The sequence below is a fragment of the Mirounga leonina genome, unplaced genomic scaffold (assembly GCF_011800145.1).
Source record: "Mirounga leonina isolate KUSES-001 unplaced genomic scaffold, KU_Mleo_1.0 Mir_169, whole genome shotgun sequence".
In the NCBI taxonomy this organism is placed as follows: domain Eukaryota; kingdom Metazoa; phylum Chordata; class Mammalia; order Carnivora; family Phocidae; genus Mirounga; species Mirounga leonina.
The window spans coordinates 21548162-21575634 of record NW_023270431.1 but is presented as its reverse complement, the minus strand read 5'-3'; the positions used below and the strand labels follow the sequence as shown (position 1 = coordinate 21575634).

The window sequence follows — 27473 nt, the reverse complement described above, 5'->3', positions numbered from 1 at the left end:
CTAGAAATATGTAGCCCTGCAATTACCTGTTAGTTGATTCTGCTATTCCCTTACGTTATTATATTCTGTCTCATCATTACTGGGACAGCTCCTACTTTTGGGGAAATGTCCTGTGTTAAATACTCCTTCTTCTGTGGCTTCATTAGCATTCTATGCATATCCTTATAAATATTCTTGCCACATTAAATTTTAATTTGATTTGTCTGTCTCTCCCACTAGATGATGAAGATAGGGACTTCTGTATCTTCAGGGCCTAGTAACAGTATGCACTCAAAGTTGTTTTCATTGATCATGCCCAATTTCAGAGGTGTTAAGTCAGACTAGATCCCATCTGGAAGTCTGAGAGAAGGGAGCCTGTTGAAGGAATTTATCCAGGTCAGTGTCCCAGGGTAGAAAGCAGGGTGGAGAAGTATAGAGAGTAGATCTGGAGGACAAATCAGAGGTGTCCAGCATAAAATATTGGGTGTGCGACTGAGTCTAAAAATGAGGATTAAGGTTTTGCCAGATTGGAGGGATATGGGGAAGGGTGTTATTAGCTCAGTATGTTATTGCTTCATTGCAAACAACCACAAAATGTAAGTGCCATACAGAAATAGCATTTATTTAGCTTATATGTTTGTATATTTTCCAGGTTGGGCCCACTTGAGGCTGTCCGGCTGGAGGAGATCTTTCCGTGTGCCTCTTCCTCCTGGGGTCATCCACGTCATCTATGAATGCTTTTCTCACAGAGATGGTAAAAGTGCGAGGGAGTAAGTCCAGTTGTGCATGTGCTTTTCAAGCTTTTGGTCATTTCACATGCCAATTTGTTCTCTTAGCCTGCACGAGTCACATGGCCAAATTTGGGTTAGGGAGAATTTGAGACTATTTCTGAACAATAATGTATCATACCCACCAAAGATGCTCCTGCATCTTTCCTCCTGTTACCTTTTAAATATTAGTTAAGGAGATGTTGACAAATGATTGAGGATTCTCTAATGGATCTTGCAGAATTTTCTCTAGTACTGTCTCTCCTCAAAGCTATATGATTATCCACCTAAAAAAATTTGGAATGTATTAGCAGTAGATTCTGGCTAATTCATGCAAATTCAGCATCTCTGCAGAACCTAAATTAAAATATAATTCAACACTAGGGAGGAGAGTAATTTTTTCTGCATTATTCTTGGAAATGTCCATGCCACATTGATGCATATAATATTCTATAGCTGGCAAATAAGCTTACTAGCAGTGGTGTTAAAAAAATAAAAAGAATCTTTTATGAAAGTATACAATATTTTTGGGATGCATATGTGCCTTGATTTCAAATATAACTTGGAAAATCCACTGAATTTTAAAAATTTGTGAGTAACTGAGTTTCAGGTTGAGAATGAAACAAGTGAAAATATTTGAAGTTTTGTTGCTTTTAAAGGCTAGAATGTATAATAAATTGGCATGACAAGATGAATTATTCCATTCATTTATTCACTTATTTTTATAATTCAATCAGGTGAATTTTATTGAGCACCCTACCAAATTCAAACCACTATTACGAGGTCAAACAATGGTGGTTAAAGAGATTAACTATGTGTTGGCTAACTGAACATAATAAAAAAATTAAAAAAATAAACACAGATTTTGTTTGTAAATTAAAAAAATTTTTAAAAAGTTCTGTAGCTAAAAAAGACATTAATGAAATACAATTTCTACTATCAAGAAATTTATAATCTTGCTGGGGAGATTATAGGGAAGAATAACATAAAGACTATAATATATATTCTTTATAACTCACTGTAAGGTCTTTAAGAAAAGGACCCATGGCTTTTCTGTTCTGGGAGATTTTTGATTCCTAATTCAACTTTTATTCTTGTTTTTGGTCTAAGAAGATTTTCTATTTCTTGGATTCAAGATCCATGATTGAATCTTGGTAACTTGTGCATTTTTAGGAACTATCTTATTTTTTCTAAGTTATCTGACTTGTTATTATATAATTACATATAGTAATGTGTTATCACACTATGTATTTCCGGTATCTGTTGTATTGTTTTCCATTTCTCGTTTTGGTTTTTGAGTCTTCTCTCTTTTTTTTTTCTTAGTTAATGTAGTTAAAGCATTGCCAATTTTGTTTATTTTTTTGGAAAAACTAGTCATTACTTTCAATGTTATGTTATTGTTTATTTTGGTGTCTATTTTATTTATTTCTGATTTTCCTTTGTTATTTCCTTCCTATACTAAATTTCAGGTAAGTTTCTTTTTCTAGTTCCTTGTGGTGTAATGTTAAGTTGTTTATTTGAACTTTTTTTCTTAATACAAGCATTGATAGCATAAAAAATAAAAAAATTTAAAATATAATTACCATATATCTAGTAATTCCACTACTGGGTATTTACCCAAAGAAAACAAAAACACTAATTCAAAAAGATATATGCACCCTTATGTTTATTGAAGCATTATTTACAATGGCCAAGATATGGCCAGAGTATTCATTGAGAGATGAATGGATAAAGAAGATGTGGCGTGTGTGTGTGTGTATTATATATTATGGAATATTACTCAGCCATAAAAAAGAATGAAATATTGCCATTTACAACAACATGGATGGATCTAGAGAGTATAATGCTAAGCAAAATAAGCCAGTCAGAGAGAAAGATAAATACTATATGATTTCACTTATATGTGGAATTTAAGAAAACAAACCACAGAAACAAACCAAAAAACAGAATCTTAACTACAGAGAACAAATGGAGGGTTACCAGGGGGGAGGTGGGTGGCAGGATGGGTGAAATAAGTGAACGGGAGTAAGAGCACACTTATTTTGATGAGCACTGAGAAATATATGGAATTGTTGAATTGCTATATTGTATACCCGAAACTAATACAATACCATATGTCAACTACACTGTAATTAAAATTAAAAAATTTTTTTTGAAGAGTTGGAGTTAAAAACAAGAATGTTAAGCTGGGACCAGTTAGGAAGCGTGAGCAACACATCAAGCAAATGGTTAGTGTTAAAAGCTGGATTAGGGCAGTGGCAGAGTCCTGGGAGAGGAGATGGGTGTGGCAAGTATCACTGAAGCCTAGTTGAAGGGCTTTGGCAACCAAATTAGTTTGGGTTAGGGAGAATTTCTTTGACTCCACCAGTTCAAGCCTGGGTGACTGTGAGGAAGCTGGTGGATTACTGGGAAGGGAACTCAGGAGGAAAAGGCTGTCTGGTCTGTTTTTCAGTTTTGCAAATGTTGAGCTTGAAGTTTAGAGGGCATATCTATGTGGCAATAGCCATTAGGCAGTTGGCAATTTGAGTCTGGCACTTTGAAGAGAATGTTATAATGGGTTGCAGCTTGAAAAGCTTGCCTGTTCTAAATTTGGAGTGACCAGATTATTTTTGAGTGGCAAAATCTTGAACATTACAAAGATTCTCTCAACAAGCAGTAAACTTTTTATGATACAGTATAACACTCAATCTTTTTCTTTGATTCTCTTTTGCCATGCCATTTTAGTCCTTTCCTTCTCCTCTTTCTGCTTCCCAAAGGCCATTAACCAAGGAAAGAATGCTTTTCTTTCTGAGGCTTCTGGCCAGTTTGGTAAGGTCCAAACAAACAATATGTTAAGTACAACTTGAAAAGTTTTGCTCTGTTCTGAAGCTGAATCTCCAGGTTCAGGACCATGCATCTCTGAGGTCTCTGCCTCTGCTCTCTAATGCGGTCTGGGAGGTGTTATATGACCACTGTGACTGGTGCCTCCAAACTGGGACAGCCAGACAGTATTGCACAGTTAGCTTCCAACAGAAGGATATTTTGAGTATAAAACCTTGATTTCAAAAACAGTCATGGGCTCTGTTCCTTCACTGCAGCCTTTCTCTGAGCCATCCTCTGCCCTAAACCTGACTCTTGAAGGCTTTGCTTTCCATCTTGTCCTCACTAAAACATTTTTGATCTATCACATATTTAACTTTCCTGTTCTGTTTTGTTTTGAAGTTGCGGCAAAAAAAATATGACATGAAGTTACCATCTTAACCATTTTTAAGTGTACTGCTCAGATAATAAGTCTTTTAACATTGTTGTGCAACCAACACAACTTAAAGAGTTCTATAGAACTCTTTAAATCTTGCAGAACTGAAACTTGGTACCCATTAAACAATAACTCCCCATTCCCCTTTTCCCTCTAGCCCCTGGCAATCACCTGTCTACTTTCTGTCTTTATGAATTTGACACCTCTAGGTATTTCATATAAGTGGAATCATATGGTATTATCTTTTTTGTGATGCTTTACTGGTTTTGATCCGCCTCCTTGGGTGGGATTTGAACTACCTTGTGCTTTGTCACTTTGTGTACCCATTGGCAAGATAAAGGCCTGGACCCCAGAATCCCACTGGTATCATGCTGGGCCTGTGCTACCCATCCTGAAGGAAAATTAGATGTCACAAGAGAACACTTTAACTGCATGTAATTCCAGTCTGCCCCTCATGAGATCATGAAACTCAAGGAATTCTGAAGCTTAGAGCATTCAGATCCGCCTTATGGCAAAATATGCCCTCCCCCCAGCTCTGTAGACAGATTAAATACCAATGGCAAGACTGCAGGCTCCTGCAAATCAAAAGAGTCTAAGAATGGCAATTCAAAGAGTTAGAATATAGGCGTTGAGAAAATAACCACACCAGAAGTTTGGCATTTATATTGTATTTTTCCTCTAAAGATAGTAACATGCTAACCAGATAATTATTCTTAACAGTGAGGCAAGTCATTAGGAAAATTGCAGTCTGACCAAATGAAACTCCTGTTAGTAAATGTCCCACTGGAGGTTGACACTGATTTGAAACTGAAGATGTCACTCTTGGAACTTGTAAAGAGGCCTCAGTCATTGATGAATTATAGTATCAGAGGAGTATAGTATCAGATGAAGTATAGTATCAGATTATATTCTGGGTTTACAGTAGGGCTAAACTGTAAACCAGTGCCGTGGTGGATCTAGGCATGGAAGTATGTGGGCACTTCAGAATCACAGGGCTAGCAAGAATCTGAAGGGTTACCTTGCTAAAGTCCACACGGGGAGTGGAAGATTGTATCCTGTGTTTAGAGTTCTCTGGATAAAACATTTACTGCCTGAGCAACCCATCATATCTGATTGGTTTTCTGTTGTACCCCAAGCTCCTATCACAAGGCCTAACACACAGCAGGAATTTAGTAAATATTTGCTGAATGATACATCTGAGATCATTCTTTATTTTTCAATCTCCAAAGGTTTCATTTCTCAACTTGCAATTTGAGTCCATATCTATCATTATTAACACTTAGGAAAGCAACTCAGTACATTAAAACCAATAGTATTTTCAAGATGCCAAGGAGATCCAAGAGGTGCAACAGGGTATGGGATCTATGTCCCCCATCTGAGTAACTTAGCTATTAGACCCTAGGATTTCTTGTGATCTCTCACCAATTTAAGAGTTTGTTTTTATTGCTTAATAAAATGTACTATTGGAAAAGCTAGTGTAAGCATTTTAGTTTGGCGGGGGGGAGAGAGGGAGAGAGACAGACAGACGGATGGACAGAGACCTGGCTTCAACTGTCTGTTTTTTCTATTGAATGGAAATACCAGCAGCTGGAAATATACTGGGGCCTGATACATACTAGATTCAAGGAACTAGTTCACATAGATAACAATGCTTTTGCAGGGAGTAAACAATGATATTCTCAGTACAGTCCAATCCCCAATATGTGGGCCAAAGAATTACCAGTGGGGACTTGAAAGGAGGTTGGAAACTGAGAAGAGAGGCAAAAGTGTGGCCTGTTTCCTGGACCACTGGCCTGGAGCCAGATTCTCTGCTTCTTTCCTAAGATGAACCTGAGCCAGAGCAGGACTCACAGGTAGAAAAAGAGAATCTTCTTGTTTTGTTTGTTTGTTTGGTTTGTTGTTGGTTGTTGTTGTAGGGAGTGGTGGCTTTTGGAGATGTGTGGCCACATATCCTCAAGCAGTCGTTGCATGATGTTGATTATATTCTGGGTTTACAGTAGGGCTAAACTGCCGACCACACCTCTCACTCACTTTTTCCCACAGTCACGTCCCCTTGTGTGCACAGTGTTTGGAACCACTTTCTACATCTGTATCATCAGTCTTCCTTGTTAGTTTGATGGTATGTTATTCTAAGACGTATCAGAGGAAATCCTTCTCAGGAAGTACGTGCAGTTACCAATAAGTAAAAACACCTTTTAAAAAACTTTCTCTTCTTGTTTCAAGAGAATGTTTTTTTTAAAAGTTGATGTCTATATTTCTCCACTGTGACCAGTTTTGGATTGTGGGGTTGTAAGGAGCTGAAATTGTGCCTATGAAATTCTCCAGATATAGTGGTTAATGCAAAGTTAATTTATTGATTGTCAGTGTGAGATGACTATAAAAGGAGAAATGACAGTCTTTGTTCAAAAGGAAATTTTCAGTGTAGATAGAGAAAACAGACACACATATGAAAGTTAGTGAATAAAGCTCTACAGTATGGGCTAATTGTTTGGTATTAACAGTAAGTGCACCAAACAAAGAAACAAGTAAACAACCCCCCCAAAAAACACTTTGGATTGGAACTCCACTGAAGAAGGCGCACAGGCCAGATCCCAAAATGACTGGCTCAGTATTGGTGTGTCTTCAAGGGAATTGCTGGACAGACCATTGAAAGGGTGAGGATGGTCTTCCCTTCTTCCCGAAGATTCTTGCTAGAGGCCAGTTTGGAGTTCAGATTGAATTCCCAAGAGTGAAATCAATGCCTGTGTCTATTTCAATACATTTCCAGTTAATTACCATCCAGCAAAATGCACAGGCTTACACTAGGTCTTTGCAAAAGGGAGCTAATCAAAGGGAAGACAGGTGAGAAGGGTGAAGGTAGGATACAGAGTGACAGCGTGTCACCTTGGTTGACAGAAGGGGTGTGATGGGATGGCCTCCTGCTGCATGGGACTTTCTCCCAATAAAAGGACTCACCTGAGGTCTGAGGAATGAAAGACGCAACTGGCATTATGCATAGCTCTGCCTTTGCCCCACTCATTTGGGACTCTGTGTTTTTGCTTTTAAATACTTCAGCTCCCTGCTTCTGGGGAACACAGGTTACTTTATTCTTCTCATAATCTTGCTCTTAGTTCAGGCTCTTTCTGTACCAAAAGCTCCATACCATAGGATCAATCTTATACCAGTGACATCTCTTCCTCTCTGTCTTCCTATCCCTAATTTAACTGAGCAGAGTGGATGGTATCACTTTTGAAGAAACATTGGCATAACTTGGTCTAGATTTAAATGGGATGTGATCTAGCTGTCAGCTTCAGCCAGACTTCAATTCTTTTATCTATCATCTATCTATCTATCTATCTATCTATCTATCTATCTATCTATCTATCTATCTATCATCTATCTATCATCTATCTATCATCTATCATCTGTCTACCATCTATCTATCATCTATCTATCTATCATCTATAGATCTATCTATTATCTATCTACCTATCATCAATCATCTACTTCTGGTAGCTTTTTCTCCTAGGAGGCTTTAAACACCAATCTGACCTATTTCACTGTAAAGCAGTCATTTCTGATACTTGTCCATTAGGGAGTAGTTTTTTTGTTTTTTTGGTCCCAAACCAGTGTTTTTAAAACAGCATCAACTCCTTCAGAAACACCTGGGCAGCAGGGGCGCCTGGGTGGCTCAGTTGGTTAAGCGGCTGCCTTCGGCTCTGGTCATGATCCCAGTGTCCTGGGATCGAGCCCCACATTGAGCCCCACATCGGGCTCCCTGCTCGGCGGGGAGCCTGCTTCTCCCTCTCCCTCTGCCTGCCTCTCTGCCTACTTGTTCTCTCTCTCTATCTCTCTGTCAAATAAATAAATAAAATCTTAAAAAAAAGAAAAGAAAAAGAAACACCTGGGCAGCATATAAACAAGCACGTTCCCAGGCCCCAGCCCCACAGATACTGATACAGAAGAGCAAGAATGAGGCACTCCAGATGATTCTTATTACACTACAGGGTGTTTGAAAACCTGTGCCTTCAAGGGATTTAGAACTTGACCTGGGTCAGGTTTGTCTTCAAACAGATAAATTAAGCTCTCAAAACATTTCAAGGATTTGGTGAAGCAGCTCAGAAGTGGAACTGGCTTGACATGCTACTGTGGGGTGAGGTGAGTGATAATCATATGTCAGCCACACTCATCTTACCCTAGTCATTTCCTACAGATTTAATGGTTTTCCACGATGCTTCAAGTAGAAGCAGGAAACCATTCTGAACCCACTTGTTCCCAGCACTGTCTGAGTCATCTCTAAATGTCCTAACCTTTAAAATAACCTTTCTGGCAGAGCAAGTCGAAGTCAGCAAGCAGGTAAGCAACCTGCCTTCCTGTGCTGGCAAATATATAGATTTTGATAATGCTATTGGCATGTTTAATAGAATATAATTAACTATTCAAATTCCATTTCAGTCATTGGGACTTCAAAGTTGATTTTGGAACTGTAAAGAGATTTTCTGAGTTTTTTCTTGCCTTAAGCTTTGGGGTTGGTTTTAATAAAAGACTTTAAGAGACAGTTACTGCAGTAGGAAATCTGTGTTGCAGGAGCTAATTCATACTTGCTTAAAATGAATTCCCTTCAGGGGATTGGATTTAAGATGTGACCATTAACTTAAGGATATAACTACTACTTCACATAACAAGGAGTTGCATTTTACGTAGAGCTGTTAGATGTGAAAGGTGCATTTTGGAATATAAAAAGCTATCATATGGATCCTTCAGGAAATTTAGAGGTGGGCACATAGTAGGCACTCATAATGATAATTGCTGAAAGAGGAGTGGAATTTGAAGGATGAATTGAGTATCTATTGATTGAGAAACAGTTTTGTGTTGAGAACAAAAATGTCTTTTTTATCAGCTGATATTTATGATGTAAAATATTTCCTGATGGTACTTAAGTGGTAAGTAATGGTTGTTTATTAGCTGACTCACTTTAAACACTTTATATTTTGTTTTGCTTTAGTAATTGAATATAATAAATAGTGTTGTTGCTGGACAGCAGCTGTGGTTTTATTCCCAAAAAGGATGCTTTGCTTGGATTGCTATCTTTTGTGGTATCAGCTGGTGCTGTTCATAGATGACAAACAGAAGCAATTCCTCTTTTAATGAGTTTGAAAGTGTTATGAGATTGAGGATGAAGGTTTAAAGTTGATTAGGCAAACTAAGCTGTCTTTTTTCTAACTACTCTGTATGGATGGCTGATTTTCCAAAGGCTAACTTTCAACAGAGATTCTTCAGGCTACTAAAACTCTTTTATTAAAAAACAACAAACAAACCCCTGCTATTTAAAGAAAATTATGTCTAGGGGGAGTATGTTATTTGTGATTTATGAAGTTGAAATTTATGATGATAAATCAATTGTAGCTGCCTTTCTACAAAACTTTAAATTGAAGTTTTAACATGGTGAAGACTTCAAATAAGATATTAATATTTTCTATCCATTTTGTTTTGAAAAATGTGTTTGCAAAAGGAAATAGAGATAACACAATAGTATTTTAGCTAAGCAAAAAAAGTGCATGTTGTCACTGAGCTCATCTGGAAACTTCCAGGAGGTCCTGAGTCTCCGGGAATTGTGGGCAAAATGCGTCAGAGTTGGGTACGAAGTCAGTGTCAGACCTCACAGAGCTTCTAAGCACCTTCTAAGCACCTCTGGAGGCAGCTTGACCTACAAATATCCATTCTCCTTGGCTGATTTTACTGAAGCTGCATGAACTGAGGTGCTGCCACACCCTTGTCAGGCTGCAAACCAGTAGATGGACAAAGGAAAGAAAAATAAGAATTAGAAAGAGGCATTTGAGCAAGATGTTCTTCACTGTCAATTGAGCGGGGGAAACTGTATGATGTAAAGAAGCTCCCGGGTCAGGGATAGGCAGATGCTCTTTTAGGCTGGTTATCTGTTCACAAGAAATGAGGTCTACATTATGTCAATGGGAGTGTACATTTACCATGTAGTGGGGAGGGTGGTAAAGAGTAAAATTGCCTTCAGATACTTTAGAGGAAATAAGTGAGCTCTAGCACCAAGTGGAAACCATTCTCCTCCCACATTATCTCTTTCTGTCACCCACCTTCCTCCATCCATCAAATTAGAGAAATTATCCTTCTTCAGCCTATTCTAGTGCATAATATTCTGTTGGAAATGAACCACATAGAAGAGATAGCTGAAAACTTGAGACTGTAGCATACCCCTCACCTTGGTGGAAATTTTGTGGAAAAAAAAAAGGCTATCAACGAGGCTGTGAAAATTTCAAAACACAAGATAGGACCTAGGAAAATTAAGATTCTGTAAAAACTTTAATATATAATTTAGCTATCTGTGGTAGGTTTTTAATTGATATTGAATAGATTTATATATTAATTTTGGAGAAATTTGTTTTTCTATAATATGTTTTTTTCCAATCCAGGAACATAATATGCATCTTTCCATTTCTTCATATCCTATTTTGTGTCTTTAAATAAGATATGAAATTTTTGTCATATAGATGTTCATAGAAAATTCTTGTTAAACCTACTCCTAGGTGTTTTTTCTTGTTGCTGTCCTTAAGAATAGATATTCTCTTTTCCATTTCTCAGTGACTATTGTGAAACAGGGAAAATTTGTTGATTAAAAAAAAATTATCTTGTACATAGCCACCTGAGAAAGTCACATAAATTCTCTCTCTTTTTTTAAAGTACAGTCTTATCAACAAAGGGATTAACCTTGTTTTCCAATGATTTTTACATGGTATTTAATTTTTCTAAAATGTGTGGCGGCATTTGTGAGCATCTGCAAGACAGTGAATAATAGTGATCATCCCTGTCCGATTCTTGGTATTAAGGAAAATGATTTCAGTTTTTTATTGTTTACAACGTTGTCTGCTGTTGAAGTCTAATAAATAGCTTTTATTAGTTTTAAGTAGTTTCCATTTTGCTTACTGTCTGTATTAGAAATGGTCTGACTCTGAGTATCTTTTTCCAAATTTATTGATATCACATGGTGTTTCTCCCGTAATTTCTTGATATACTTTATTATGTCAATAGATTTTTAGTTGTTGGATCTCCCATCACTTTCTGGAATAAGTTCTATGTGGTTATTATGTATTTTCTTTGCATGCATTGATGGATCCTATTTCGTAGTACTGTATTAAGAAGATCACATAAAATAGGTCTAAAATAAGTATTTTTAAGCGATCCAAGTTAGAACCTCTTTGTCAGCTTTACATGTAAATGTGTAAGTATTTGAAGTTGTGTCTGCCATGGCTTTCCTTCCCACTGCCACTGGTGAAACCCTGTCTGTTCCTTGAGGCTCACCTCAGTGGCATTTCATCTGTTAAACCTCTCCTTTGTCTTGGTCCCTACTGCATGAAATCACTTTTCTTTTTTTTAAGATCTTATTTATTTATTTATTTATTTATTTATTAAGATTTATTTATTTGAGAGAGAGAATGAGAGAGAGAGAGAGCACAAGAGGGGGGAGCGGGAGAGGGAGAAGCAGACTCCCTGCTGAGCAGGGAGCCCGATGAGGGACTCGATCCCAGGACTCCAGGATCATGACCTGAGCCGAAGGCAGTCGCTTAACCAACTGAGCCACCCAGGTGCGCGGGATATTATTTATTTATTTGACAGAGAGAGACACAGCGAGAGAGGGAACACAAGCAGGGGGAGTGGGAGAGGGAGAAACAGGCTTCCCGCGCAGCAGGGAGCCCGATGCGGGGCTCGATCCCAGGACCCTGAGATCATGACCCAACCGAAGGCAGACGCTTAACGACTGAGCCACCCAGGCGCACCATGAAATCACTTCTTATGTCAAAACTTTGCAACATGTTGTGGTGTCAAAACATAATTTTCAAAAACTTAACATGACACATAAGTATATGGTGAGTCCTCGTCGAAGATTTATTTAACTCATTAATGAAGGAGCAGGCAGGATAATAAATTAGTTCACAGGGCTTTTAAAGAACAGAGAATTCTATAGTTTGTTGACAATGGCAAACTAAATAAATTGGCTAAGTTAGAGATGAAATGGTCAATACCCTAAAGGGCAATAAAGTCATGTTATTTAGGGTTATTTTTTCCACTGAACAGAAATCACTTGCATCTCTGCTGGAAAAAAATCTACAAGTTTTTACATAACTTCGTAGAATTAATATTAAATAGCAAGTCAAAGAAAGGTACATTCTCCCAGTGAAATAAATAATCCTTGGGTGGGTCTGTGAGATCATGTTCAACTATGACATTGAAAGGATATACAGCCTTCCTTTTGCCAAATTTCTGTTTTGGATACTTTTTCTTAACAGTAGTAAGTAGTACTTGATGTTTCAATTATTTGTATGTCTGACCTATGGTAGCATGGTGTAGGGGGAAATGCATGGGTTTTGAATATGTTATACAATGTAAGGTTTGAATCTTGACTCTGCAAGCCCATCCTTTACCCATATATGGTTTGTGCTATTGGGGAAGGGACAGCTGGGATGCATAATAAAAATAGATTTAGGGCTTGGGAGCATCAGGAGAAAGCACAGTTGGCACATCTCTGGCATTCTCATATGGTAACAGCTCAGTATAACCATATTTCAGCAGCCTAAGGCTACAAATGGGGTCACAAGGACACCAGCAAGCCAAAGTTCCTGTTCTTGCCTTCAACTGCCCATGTAGGACTTTCCATACCCTTACAGAGAGACCCTCCCCTCTAATATTTCTGGGTTTCCCCCAAAGGGATGCCCATTTGGTCACAAATCAACCTATTCTCCTCCCTTGGTGGGGTTTGCTATTTCTGATGCCCTGTGGAGCCCCTCATGGCCATGAAGAATGCTGGAGAATGTAGAAACCAAGGGAGCTTTCTTCTGATGTTCCCAAAGCCAGTAAGCTGCCTTTTCTACCACTTCCAGCTGCTTGCCCTCCTTTCCTCCTATAACCGAGTATCTTAAGAAGGGCAGGTCTTCTGACAAAATAGAGTTTGGGGAGATTTCTTTCACCTAAGGATTGTGTACCTGGAATCACATGCATGTGAGCTCTTGCTTTAGTGTGAGGGGGAATATTTTATTTTATTTTATTTTTAAAAATTTTTTAAAAGATTTTATTTATTTGATAGAGAGAGCACAAAATGGGGTAGAGTCTGAGGGACAAGCAGACTCCCCTCTGAGCAGGGTGCCCCATGCAGGACTCGATCCCAGGACTCCAGGATCATGACCTGAGCCCAAGGCAGACACTTAACTGACTGAGCCACCCAGGCGCCCTTTAAACAACTCATATTCAGTTGCTATTTGAGGGCTAATTGGTACCAGTTACTATGAGTAAAGATACAAAGGAACATTCCTGGCCCTTAAGATCTAGTTCAAACTATCTAGTTTAAGTAGGATAAACACACTAAAAGGTCAAATAATTTTGCAAAAAAAAAGTGATCGTAGGATGTAAACGCAGCAGCCCAAGGCATTTGTTGTGAAGCTTTCAGAGGTGAGTAGGGATCACATTCCTAGGTCATTAGAGACCACACCCAAATTTAAGGATGTTTTTCTCCCCAGGGAGAGAATTTGACTATGGTTTATATACTCTGTGAAGATGTTTTTTGTGCTTATGTACGAAATATCTAGGGGTTCATGCTGAAATCTCCCTGCCTCCCTGGCAGTTTTTATTTTTATTTTTTTGTTTTTGTGTTTTGCTGGCAAACATGTTGACTTGGAAAAACAATTCAAGCTTTCATTGTACCAGCCTGAATGTGTGCCGTGTGCCCTGTCTGATCTGGTCAGTCTTTTCCTCCTGTCTTCAAAAATACAAGTATAGGCTGAGCCGCGGGCTGAGGCAGCTCATGTCGGGACGCAGGGCCGGAGCCTCTGCCAGGCTCCCTGTAGGCGCCGAGATGCCCAAGAAAGCTGGCGCGAAGAACAAGGGTAAGAACCAGAGCTAGGAACCAGAGAGACCACTTCCTCCCTTAGGTCCTGTGACGGTTGATCCTAAAGGCTGTGTCACCATAGCCATCCATGCCAAACCCGGGTCCAAACAAAACGCTGTAACAGACGTGACAGCAGAAGCTGTGAGCGTGGCCATAGCAGCCCCCCCCCGTCGGAAGGAGAGGCTAATGCTGAGCTCTGTCGGTACCTTTCCAAGGTCTTGGAGCTCAGGAAGAGTGACGTGGTTTTGGATAAGGCTGGTAAATCTCGTGAAAAAGTGGTGAAGCTATTAGTGTCCACAACTGCAGAAGAGATCTTGGAGAAATTAAAGCAGCAAGTTGAAAAAAAATAAAAGCAAGTTATGAGAAGTACATCCTTGAGAAGCTTTTTAATTGCTATTCATGAAGAGGCTGTTAAGTAGGAAAATATATTTCAGTGCACTGAAGAACATGAAAAAAAAAATTTAAGAACAGGACTCAAAAAAGAAGTAGGAATTTTAAAAGTACTGTACGTTCAATGTAGTTTCTGACATCCAAATAGTTTGGAACATGTTAGTCCGATTTCATCACATTACAAAATAACAGAGCTGGAAGAGATCTTTAAGACAACCTCAGTCAGCCCCTTTCATCCTGTGACAGGGCTTCCGCTATCCAGAAATTGAGAGACTTGTTCAGGATCACACCATGTGGGATGGCAGCTAGAACCCAGGTTCCTGGACTCCGGGTTGGATGCAGTTTATCCTGATTCTAAATGAAGATGTTTCCACAGCACTCTAGGGTTCTGAGGATTGCCTTCTCTATAGAGTTTACAAGTGACAGAAGAAAACCTGTCACACTGCTTTGTGGTCTGACTTTATATTTTAAAAGGCTTATCTAAATACAAAAATGTTTTTTTGTGTCTTTTGAAAACTATGGAGCATTTTGTGAAAAAGTAAGAGTAATCAGGACTTGTAAAAAAAATACAAGTGTAAAACTTCTTTAGCTAATTAGTCATTGCATTGCACTCTCATTAAAGAGAACAGATTTACAATCTTAAAAGTTAGTTATAAAATATGGGGAGATAAAGATGTTGACGTGTAAGAGGTTTTTAGGGTGCAGGGGGACTCAAAATGTAGTTTTTGAAATATTAACCAGAAATTAGATCTGTTCTGAAGAAAGGTGTTTCTTTACTTTCAGAATTATTGAGTAGGATTGTTTAGGTTAGAAGACTGTATTTTTTTTTTTTTAATTATTTAAGACCTTTATTAACGGGTGCTTACCATTTGTTGATTTTTTTTTGAAAAAATCAAGTTGTAAACTTTTATTACAAATTAAAAATGAGGTTCTTAAAAATCTCAACTTGACCAGATATGAAACAATTTAGAAACCTTTAAAGGTGTATTGAGAAAAACCAGTTTTTTTTTTTTTTTTTTTAAAGCACGTTTGTCATTACCAAAAAGAAACATCTTTAGGTAAAAATAATAAAAACCCCATGCTGCATAGGTAATGCAGATAGTTCTGTTTATCTGGTCAATGGGCAAAAAGCAAGCACTTATGTCTTCAGCTCCAATCTTTTGTTCATTTCTAATTGCTGGAATTTCATCTTCATTTCTTCATGTTGGATGACTAAACCGGATGATGGTAGAGATGGTAAGCCGGCATGGAAGACTGTATTTTTTTGAAGAGAGGGTAAATCACTATCATCTTTTATTTATTTATTTTATTTATTTATTTTTATTTTTTTTAAAGATTTTATTTATTTATTTGAGAGAGAGAGAATGAGAGACAGAGAGCACGAGAGGGAAGAGGGCAGAGGGAGAAGCAGACCCCCTGCTGAGCAAGGAGCCCGATGTGGGACTCTATCCCAGGACTCCAGGATCATGACCTGAGCCGAAGGCAGTCGCTTAACCAACTGAGCCACCCAGGCGCTACTCACTATCATCTTTTAAAGCCTTCCTATGCTACAGATTTGCTGCTGAGTAATAAGTCACGTCCCCTTTGTTTTATGATGAAATACTATGTAACGGAGAAACTAACAAAACAAAACAAAAAGGTAGGTGGCCTGGGCTTCACTTCATGTCAACTGAATTGGAATCTCTGGGGTAGGTCCTGTGCTTCCTATAGGTGATTTTAATGCGCAGCTAGGGTAAAGAATCACTTCCCTACCCCAACTATACCATGAGATGACACTAAAGTTACTTAATTGTCTTGGAAATAATTGGGGTATTGCCAGCTCTTTATCATAGCATCTCATGGTTGTGTGACCCAGACATTAGTCCTTTACCATAGGTGGGTGGTAGAGTCAAGGTCCACACACAGAATACTCATGAATGTTGAGTCCTTTAAGTTACAGACTCTGAAACAATTGCATTCTACCTGGTGATAGAGAATAAGTCTGATTTACCTTGTCCCTGAGCCTCATTCATAGGAGTGACATTGGTGGGCATTTGCTTATGGTAACTTCTGTTGTATAGAAACATTTTGATAGTCAAATATGTCTTTCTGTGTGTGTTGCTTTGACCTTTTTATTATAATTGAGCTTTCTTTGCCCCAAGATAATATTGACCTATACTTTCTAGTGGCACTTCTCGTCATTTTTTAAATCTATATCTTAAATCTATGTGGAAAGTATTTGAAATAGTTTTAGTCTTCTATTTTCTTCCCTGAAAAGTTGGCCAATGTTCAGTGTCATTTATTGACATCTCTGTCCATTTCTCATTGATTTGAAATGACACTGGCCATATTTTTTGGTTTATATATGAATTTTTCTTTCAGGCTTTCTATTCTATATTCTCAGTCTTTTCTTGATTCCCATATTGTTGTTTCTGAATTTAAAGACAGTGTCTTTTGTGTTCAATCATTAAATAAGATGTTGACATGGAAAGCCCGAGATCATTATCACAAGGAGGTATTCATTTTTTCATTTCCTAAGATTTGGTAAAATCCTAATGAGTTTATAAATTTTGTAATGATATATAGTTTTTCTCATTTGATCAACTGATGTGATGAATTATATTATAATGCCCTAATAGGAAACCATTCTTGCATTTTTGGAATAAATCCAACTATGTCATTATGTATCATTCTTCTAACATTGGGCTGGATTTTATTTTTCTGAAACATTTTACCATATGATGGAATTTAAAAAATTATTTGACAAGACCCACCAATAACTGGTATTGGCAATTTCTGTAGAAAATATGTTTTAAAGTTATCAGGAATAAGTGGGTAGTAAGGAAACAGAGGCAGTTGGCCTTAAAAAAGTGAAGAATAAAAATGAATCTCTAGTTTAATTCTTCTCAAAGCTTATAAATTTAGCTTGTATGTTGAAGGAGCAAAATATTTAAGGTGTAATCAGAAGTACTTTTATTCAAGTATCGTCCCTCATTCAAATCCATTCTGTGAAGATAGTTTCCTCTTTCTGTCTGAAATCTTGTGCCCAGGTATAGTCTTCTACTCCTGTTTACTCCTATTCAGTCTCATTTCAGTGAATTAAATATCAAGAATCGTGAAATAGTCAAAACTAAGTTAAACTTCTCTCCTACCTCAGTTCCAGCCTTTAGTCAGAGGGGTGGGATCTGGTGGGATTTTTTTTTTTTTTTCCCTCTTCACCAGCTCCTTTTCCCTAGTCTTTGCTTCCTAGCCTCAGCTTCTGATCCCTCTGGGTTTGGAATACAGAGAAAGAAGAAAAGGAGAAAAGATCTTACTTGATTGGCCACAATTTATGAGGACCTTGGCTTCTTGTAGCCTTGGTGACATATATATTACATATTATATGTATATTTTATTATGTTCAGTTAGCCAACGTATAGTACATCATTAGTTTTTGATGTAGTGTTCAACGATTCATTAGTTAGGTATAACACCCAGTACTTATCACAGCATGTGCCTTCCTTAATACCCATTGCCTTGGTGAATATTTAAAATATTCACCTTTGTGGGTCTTCAGGGACCTCGTCCCCACCAAACACTAGCAACACCTTGTCTGTAGTCCAGTAACTAATACACTTTCTTCAGGCAGTTATTTAAAATTCCTCCTTTAGTCTTTAAACTTCTGGCAGTACAAGTTTAGCTTTTTTGTGCTGAGGTCCTCCCTCCTCCAGGCAGCCCTCCTGGACAGGTTCTAACAGCTGATCATCTCTTGTTCAGGAGAAGCACTAATACCGGGATTACAGAATGAATGTTTGTGTCCCTTCAGAATTTGCATGTTGAAACCCTACCTACTCAATGTGATCGTGGAGCCTTTGGGAGGTAATTAGGTTTAAACGAGGTCATAGGAGTGGAACCCCCATGATGGGATTAGAGCCCTTATAAGAGGAAACACCAGAGAGCTTGCTTCCTCTTCTCTTCAGCATGTGAGAATGAAGGTGCCATCTGCAAGGCAGAAAGAGGGCTCTCACCAGAACTGGGCCATTCTGGCACCTCAGGCTTGGATTTCCCAGCCCCCAGAGCTGTGAGAAGTTCATGTCTGTTGTTGAAGCCAAGTTGACTGAGACACAGACTGTTCCAAATGCAGCTATCATGCCTGCTCTGTCTTCAGAGCAGGGGCTCCGGCCACAGCCTCTCACTTTTAGCCTGGTGTCTGACACTTATCCGGGGACTCTACTGTGTGTCCCCAAACCCAAGGGTTAGATAACAAGTCTTCTTGAAGACTCCCTCAAGGGTTTGAGGAGAGGGAAGGACCCACTTCCCAGGTTAATAAACCAGCAATAGTCCTTGCCAAAGAAGTTTTCTCACCATTTAGCTTCCCATTCTTTTCTAAAGTCTGATGATGTTTGGTAAGCCAAGGGTTACAAAACTGGTGTTTTGTTACCTCTTTGAGAAGCCTTGTACAACCTGAATATTGCTTGGGTGTGACAATAATAGTTACCTGTCTCCCTGAGGTCTCAGTCAAAACAGATATAAGAATCCTATTTTAACATCCTGTTACACAAAAGAATATTTGTTCTATTACTTTGTATTAGGTGTTGGAGTAAGGATAGCCTGGAGACAAGAGAAGGACCAGTCAGTTAGGACATAGGCTTTGAAGCTCTGCCTAGTTCGGTATAATCTTATCTGGACCGCATCAAAATCTGATGGTTTCAGCCTGCACTGAATCTGTTTTCTTTTTTCTTTCTTTCTTTTTAACCAGCCACAGTGTTCTCATTTCTTCTATTAGTTTTTGTCTGAAATTTTTTGAAACTCCCTCTAAAATTCATATATCCAATTCACTTTCCTTCTGGTGAGTTTTCTGCCTATTAATGTATCCCATTTTACCTGTTATCTAAATCCAGGTTTTCCATGTGCTTTCTGGATTACTATTCCTGAGAGAGAAGCCATAAAAACAATGTTATGTAATCTCATTGATTTGATGAATGTTGCATACATGCTAAACCTGTATTTTGGTGACTGATAAGGCATAAAGCATATCAAAGGGTTTGAGAAGTCCTGCAGTACAGAAATCATTTTCATCTTTAAAGCCAAGCACTTTGCAAACTTATTTGACTATAGACTGATACATCACTCACATTTTCATCTGAAGAGACTTGTGTTCTTCCTAGGATATACTTTGGAAAGGCTGATTTATACTCTACCACTTTGTTGCTTATGGCTTTGTTATGGCCTTGTCTTGTGTTACGTGTGAACTCAAAGGGAAGTCAGGGAAGATTGAGTGACCATACCTTCTTGTCAATTTACCCCTTTGGATATCTGAGCTTTCTTTTAAATCACATTCTATTGATTTTTTTCTTATAATCTTCTTTCATAGTTCCCATTTTAGAGTTTTATTAATCATAGAAATTTTCCATAAATATTTCTAATGGCATTATCAGAATGATAATTTCCCCAATTTTTCCTTTATTCAGTACCTAGTACTCATTCTTTTAGGAAAGACACTTTTAATCATGCTTTTAGTAGATATGTAATATGTACTTATTTCAGAAAAATTAGAAAATACAGATATGTGGGGCACCTGGCTGGCTCAGTTGGTGGAACATGCAATTCTTGATCTCAGGGTCATGAGTTCAAGCCCCACATTGGGCATAGAGCCTACTTAAAAAAAAAAAAAAATTAAAAAAGGAAAAGGATAAAAGAAAAAAAGAAAATACAAATAAGCAAAAGGGAAAATGATCACGCATAATCTCATCTGACCTAGAGATAATTGTTTACCTTTTGGGATATATATTTGTAGATTATTTTCTGTGTATGCATAGAAGTCCCCTCTGTACCTATTATTTTAATGTACATATGTCTGTGTCAAATAGACATCTCTAAGACTTTTATAATGGCATAACATTCTAATAGATTTTCTAATTTAATTGATTCCCTACTTAGGTATGTTGGATTGCTTTCTAATCTTTCAATTACTGACAACTCTGTGGGGATTTAGGCAAAAAAATCTTCACCAAACATCTTTCATTATTTCCTTGGGTTCCATTAACTGTAATTAATAAACTTTTAGATAAAAAAAATGCACAAAACTCAGTCTTTTGCTGTGTATTACTAAAATAACCTTTGTAGAAGGCAAACCGATTACTATCCCATTTAAATAATATTAACATATTTTAATGAGTTTCAGTTTTAATGCATATCCAGTACTTCCAAAAGTGTTATCTTTCTCCTGTTGTTAGCTCTTTGGTAAAGGAATTCCACAGATTTGGGATAAAATCAGTTCTGTGTGACTTAGGATAATTTAGTTAACCTTTCCAAACCTCCATTTTTCAGTATAATTAAGATAAAACTTTCTTAGAGGCTTATTGGGGGATTAATTGCACACAGAAAATGTCCAGTTAAATACCCAATACATACATATAGTTAGAACTTAAAGGCATTCAGTAAATTATCTATATGTCATGTTTTTTCCTGGTCAATTACCAAAGAATCATTAACTCTATTTTGCTCAGACATACAGAGAACAGGCACTCTTTTAAGTGTTTTCTCTGTCAGTGACAGAAAAAATCATGCTCATCAGGAAGAATTCTAGCATGAGAGATATTGCTTTAGTCATGGGAATAAATGACAATAGTGTTGATGTCTGGATTCTAGTTGCCTCCTGTAATGTTATGATATAATAAATATATATTTGGTTTTGTTCCCAGTTCCTGGCACAGATCTAAAACCTTTACTTCCTGAGTGTTAGTGGTGAGAGAAGCATCTTTTGTTATTCATAAGCCATTTTCATCATACCTGACTTTATCTAAGGAGGTGACAGTTGAAGGATGGGGGTTGGTTGCCAGAGGAACCAATCAGGTGATTACACGGTTGAAACTTTGAGCTCCCACTCTGACCTCTGTGAGGGTGGGGAGCAGTGAGGATTGACTTCATCACCAATGGCCAATGATTTAATCAATCATGCTCATGTAATAAACCACCATAAAAGCCCTAAACAAAGGGAGAACTTTTGTGTTGATGAACACATTTAGGTGCTGGGAGGGTGGAGTTCCTGGAGAGGACTTGGAAGCTCTGTACCACCCACCCCCTATGCTTTGCCCTAGGCATCTCTTCCATCTGGCTGTTTCTGAGTTATATTTTTTATAATAAGCCAATAATATAGTAAGTTAAGTGTTTTCATGAGTTCTGTGAGCCAATCTAGCAATTATTAAACCCAAGGAAGGGGTTGTGGGAAGCTCTGCTTTATAGCCAGTTGGTCAAAAGTAGAAGAGAGTCAGACATGGAATTGGTATCTGAAGCGGTGGCAGTCTTGTGGGACTGAGCCCTTAACCTGTGGGATCTAAGCAAACTCTGAGTACTGTCAGAAATGAAGTAAATTGTAGGATACACAGTTGGTGTCTGGAAAGAATTGGAGAATTGCTTGGTGTGGAAAACCTATACAATTGGTGTCAGAAGTGTTGTGAGCAGCCAAATAGTCTTTTCTTTTACCTTCCATCTGGCTCCATGCCTCATGTGCAATGAGGTTCTGTTAGGTCTTTGTCACAGAATGAACATGTAAATAGAATAAATCACCAAAATAGATCAATGAATGAATGAATTGACCCTACAGAATACCCCTTGAAGGAAGATGAAAATTTTTTGCACAATGTGTAGTAAACCCTAAGTACAGACTAAAAATATAAAAAGGTTATATTAGATAGCAGATTTATAACTAGAAATTAAGTCATCCCAAAGTGTTATACAGAATAACCTTTAAAGATACTGTGCCTTCCTACCAATTACCAGAGAAGGAAAAAAAAAAGGTCTGACCAGGATGAGAATCATCATGTATATAGGTAGTGGGGAACCTTGGCTATGACCTGGGACCTTCAGACAAAGTTTAGACATGGCCCCTAAAATAGCTGTAAGATCATGGGAAGATGGGTGAATTCTGTTCATCTAAGACCCATCCTGGGGAGGAGTTAAAATGGTGGAGGAGTAGGGGAACCCTGGATTTGCCTCCTCCCTTGAACACAGCTAGATAAATATCAAATCATTCTGAACACCTAAGAAATCGGTCCAAGGACTGAGAGAGCAAAACTGCACATCTATAAGTAGAAAAACAACTACCTCATGGAAGGTAGGAGCTGTGGAGAGTTGATTTGGGGGAGAAAAGAGCTGAGGACACTGTGGAGGGGAGGGAGGCCTGATCACACAGAGAAGAGTGAGAAAGAAAGAGAGAGAAAGAGTGAAAAAAGAGTAAAAACATGCACAGGGGATTGCACAAGAAAGACTCTTCCCCAAAATCATTGACTAGGAAAAGGAGAGGGGCTGAATACCACAAGTTTTTATAAGCAGTGAAGCACAAAGTCTGAAATTTTAGAGGTCCCTGCCATTGCCAGGGTTGCGACCGGCAGGCCTGGTGGTGCACCGATTGGGAAGGAGGGCAGAGATCCAGGAATAAGCAAAAAAAATTTTTTTGGACCTCTTTTTTTTTTTTTAAAGATTTTATTTATTTATTTGACAGAGTGAGAGACAGCAAGAAAAGGAACACAGCAGGGAGAGTGGGAGAGGGAGAAGCAGGCTTCCCGCAGAACAGGGAGCCCAATGCGGGGCTCGATCCCAGGACCGTGGGATCATGACCTGAGCCGAAGGCAGACACTTAATGACTGAGTCACCCAGCTGCCCCTTGGGCCTCTTCTTAATATAGCCATTACTCTCAGCAGCAGGAATATAACAGGCTTTCCTAACAATCATACACAAAAAACCCCAGCAACTTTGACAAGATGACAAGGCAGAGGAACTCACAGGAAGAAGTAATAGCCAGGGATTTAATTAATACAGATATAAATAAGATGTCTGAACTAGAATTTAAAACAACAATTATAAAGATACTAGCTGGGCTTGAAAAAAGCATAGAAGACACTAGAGAATTCCTTACTGCAGAGATAAAAGAACTAAAAACCAGTCAGGCTGAAATTAAAAATGCTATAATCAAGATACAAAGCCAAAAGGATGCCATGACAATGAGAATGGATGAAGCAGAGGAATGAATCAGTGATATAGAAGATAGAATTATGGAAAATAATGAAGCTGAAAAGAAAAGGGAAAGAAATGTATTGGATCAAAATGTAGACTTAGGGAACTCAGCAACTCCTTATAGCATAATAATGTTCGTATCATAAGAGTCCCAGATGATGAATAGAGAAAAAGGAGCAGGAGGTTTATTTGAGCAAATTATACCTGAAAACTTCCCTAATCTGAGGAAGGAAACAAACATAAAAATCCAAGAAGCATAGAGAGCTCTTATTATATTCAACAAAAGCTAGCCATCACCAAAACATATCATAGTCAAATTCACAAAATACACAGACAAGGAAAGAATTCCAAAAGGAGCAAGGGGAAAACAGCCCTTAACCTACAAGGAAAGATAGATCAGGTTTGCAGCAGATCTGTCCACAGAAAGTTGGCAGGCCAGAAGAGAGTAGCATGATATGTTCAATGTGCTGAATGTGAAAAATATGCAGCCAAGAATACTTTATACCACATTAATAAAAGGAAGGATATGAACCATATGATCATTTCAACAGATGCAGAAAATGCATTTGACAAAGTACAACATTGATTCATGATAAAAACCCTCAACAAAGTAGATTTACAAGGAACATACTTCAACATCATAAAGGCCATATATGAAAAACCCACAGCTAAGATCATCCTCAATGGGGAAAAACTGAAAGCTTTTCTCCTATGGTCAGGAACACGACAGGGATGTCCACTCTCACCACTGTTATTTAACACAGTACTGGAAGTCCTAGACATAGCCATCAGACAACACAAAGAAATAAACAGCATCCAAATCAGCAAGGAAGAAGTCAAAGTTTCACTATTTGCAGACAACATGATACTCTATGTAGAAAACCCAAGACTCCACCAAAAAATTGCTGAAACTGATACATGAATTCAGCAAAATCACAGGCTCTAAAATTGATGGAGAGAAATCTGTTTTCTCTACACTGATAATGAAGCAACAGGAAGAAAATTAAGGAATCAATCCCATTTACAGTTGCACCAAAAAAACCATAAGATACCTAGGAATAAACCTAACCAAAGAGGTAAAATATCTGTGTTCTGAAAACTATGAAACACTTATGAAAGAAACTGAAGATGACACAAAGAAATGGAAAGACATTTCATACTCATGGATCAGAAGAACAAACATTGTTAAAATGTCTATACTACCCAAAGCAATCTACACAAATCCCTATCAAAAAACCACCAGTATTTTTCACATAGCTAGAACAAGCAGCCCTAAAATTTGTATGGAACCACAAAAGACCCTGAATAGCCAAAGCAATCTTGAAAAGAAAAGCAAAGCTGGAGGCACCATGATTCCAGACTTCAAGGTATATTCCAAAGCTGTCATCAAGACAATATGGTACTGGTGCAAAAACAGACACATAAATCAACAGAACAGAATAGAAAACCCAGAAATGGACCCACAACTATGTGGTAACTAATCTTCAACAAAGCAGGAAAGAATATCCAATGGAAAAAATACAGTCTCTTCAACAAATGATGTTGGAAAACTGGACAGCATCATGCAGAAGAATAAAACTGGATCACTTTCTTACACCATATACAAAAATAAATTCAAAATGGTTGAAAGACTTAGATGTGAGATGGGAAACCAACAAAATCCTAGAGGAGAGCACAGGCAGGAATCTCTTTGACATTGAGTGTACTAGCTTCTTATGGACATGTCGCTGGAGGCAAGGGAAACAAAAGCAAAAATAAACTATTGGGACTTCATCAAGATAAAAGCTTCTGCACAGCAAAGAAAACAATCAAGAAAACTGAAAAGCAGCTTATGGACAAGAAAACTAAAAAGCAGCTTATGGAATGGGAGAAGATATTTATGAGTGACATATCTGATAAAGGGTTAGTATCCAAAATCTATAAAGAACTAATCAAACTCAACACCCAGAAAACAAATAATCCAATTAAATAATGGGCAGAAAACATGAATAGACATTTTTCCAAAGAAGGCATAGAGATGGCTAACAGACACATGAGAAGATGCTGAACATCATTCATCATCAGGGAAACCTCAATCAAAACCATGATGACATAGCACCTCACACCTGTCAGAATTGCTAAAATTAACAACACAAGAAACAATAGATGTTGGTGAGAATGCAGAGAAAGGGGAACCCTTCTGCACGGTTGGTGGGAATGCAAACTGGTACAGCCACTCTCTGAAATACTGTATGGAGGTTCCTCAAAAAGTTAAAAATAGAACTACCCTATGACCCAGCAATTGTGCTACTAGGTATTTACCTAATGGATACAAAAATACTGATTCAAAGTGGTACATGTACCCAGATGTTTATAACAGCATTATCAATAAGGGAGAGAGAGCCCAAGTGCCCACTGACTGATGAATGAATAAAGAAGATGTGGTACACACACACACACACACACACACAGGAATATTACTTGGCCATCAAAAAGAATGAAATCTTGCCATTTGCAAAGTCATGAATGGAGCTAGAGTGTATTATGCTAAGCAAGATAAGTCAGTCAGAGAAAGACAAATACCATATGATTTCACTCATATGTGGAATTTAAGAAATAAAACAGAAGAACATATAGGAAGGGGAAAAAAAGAGAGGGAACAAACCATAAGTGACTCTTAACAATAGAGAACAAACTGAGGGTTGATTGAGGGAGGTGGGTGGAGGATGGGCTAGGTAGGTGATGGGTATTAAGGAGGGCACTTGTTATGACGAGGACTGGGTGTTGTATGTAAGTGATGAGTCACTGATTCTACTCCTGAAACCAGTATTGCCCTGTATGTTAACTAAGTAGAATTTTTTTAAAAATTTGAAAAGGAAAAAAAATAAAAATAAAAATGTTGAATGTTTTTTAAAAAAAGACCCATCCTCTTGTTCATCAGTCAAATGGGGATATTTTCATATTTGTGTTGCTATGTTGTCATATGCTCCATTATGTCTGAGATTCTCCTTAACAGAACAACATTAGAGATGTTTGGTGGATCAGCTCTAAGTCTAACATTACTATAAGTCATTTTTTATTATGGTAAAACAGACATAAAATTTACTATTTCAGTTTTTAAGTGGTCAATTCAGTGGCATTAAGTACATTCATAATGCTGTGCAACCATCACGACCATCCATTTCCAGAACTTTTTCACCATCTGAAACTGAAACCCTGAAACCATTAAGCAATAACTCCCTATTACTTGTCTCCTCAGCTCCTGGTAACCATAATTCTACTTTCTGTCTCTACTAATTTGACTACTCTAGGTACCTCATATAAATGGAATCAAAATATTTGTCCTTTTAGGTCTGACTGACATCTCCTAGCATCATGTTGTCAAGATTCATGCATGATGTAGCCTGTATTAGAATTTCATTCATTTTTCAAATTCAATTGAATGTATATACCACATTTTGTTTATTCATTCATCTGTCCATAGACATTTGTGCTGTTTCATATTTTGGCCTTGTGAATAATGCACTATGAACATGGGTGTACTGATTTAGTCCTTGTGTTGGGGACTGAATTATGTCCCCCCAAATTCATATGTTGAAGCCCTAATCCAAAATGTGACAGTATTTGGAGACTGAGTCTTTAGGAAGTAAGTAAGGTTAAATGAGGTCATAAAGGTGCGGCCCCAATCCATTAGGGCTGTGGTTTTGTAAAAAGAGGAAGAAAGCCCTCACCCTGTCATGTGAGGCAGCAAGAAGGTGGCTATTTGCAACAGGAAGAGGGTTCTCACTGGGAACTCAACCCCACTGGACCTTGATCTGGGATTTCCAGCCTCCAAACTGTGAGAAAATAGATTCTTTTCCTTAAGCCACATCATCTATGACATTTTGTTATGGCAACCTGAGCTGACTAAGACATCCTGCTTTCAATTCTTTTGGGTATATACTCAGAAGTGGAATTGCTAGATCATATGGTATTTCTAAATTTAATTTTTGGAGGAACCAACATACTGTTTTCCATAGGAGCTGCACCATTTTTATATTTCCCCACCAGCAATACACAATTGTTTTGATTTCCTCACATCTTGCCAACTCTTTCCCTTTCTTTTCTTCCCTTCCCTTCCCTCCTCTCCCCTCCTGTCCCCTCCCCTTTACTTTTCTTTTTCCTTTCTTTTCTTTCTCTATCTCTTTCCTTTCCTTTTTTCCTTTTCTTTCTCTATCCCTTTCCTTTCCTTTCCTTTCCTTTCCTTTCCTTTCCTTTCCTTTCC

General features: G+C 38.0%; 1 protein-coding gene and 1 pseudogene across 2 annotated transcripts in view; both read left to right on the top strand.

Annotated features, from left to right (window-relative positions):
• Nucleotides 1-27473, top strand: part of IMPG2 (interphotoreceptor matrix proteoglycan 2) — a 233472-nt gene that overhangs the window by 163992 nt on the left and 42007 nt on the right. Inside the window, exon 18 of one of the 2 annotated variants that reach the window (XM_035015279.1) lies at nt 632-749. In XM_035015279.1, the coding sequence (XP_034871170.1) occupies nt 632-713 (82 nt within the window). In that variant the 3' untranslated portion in view covers nt 714-749. Of the gene's footprint in view, nt 1-631; nt 1228-27473 lie in introns of those variants that run through there. The other variant, XM_035015278.1, reaches the window with a different exon arrangement.
• On the top strand, nt 13168-14752 carry LOC118017383 (annotated as a pseudogene).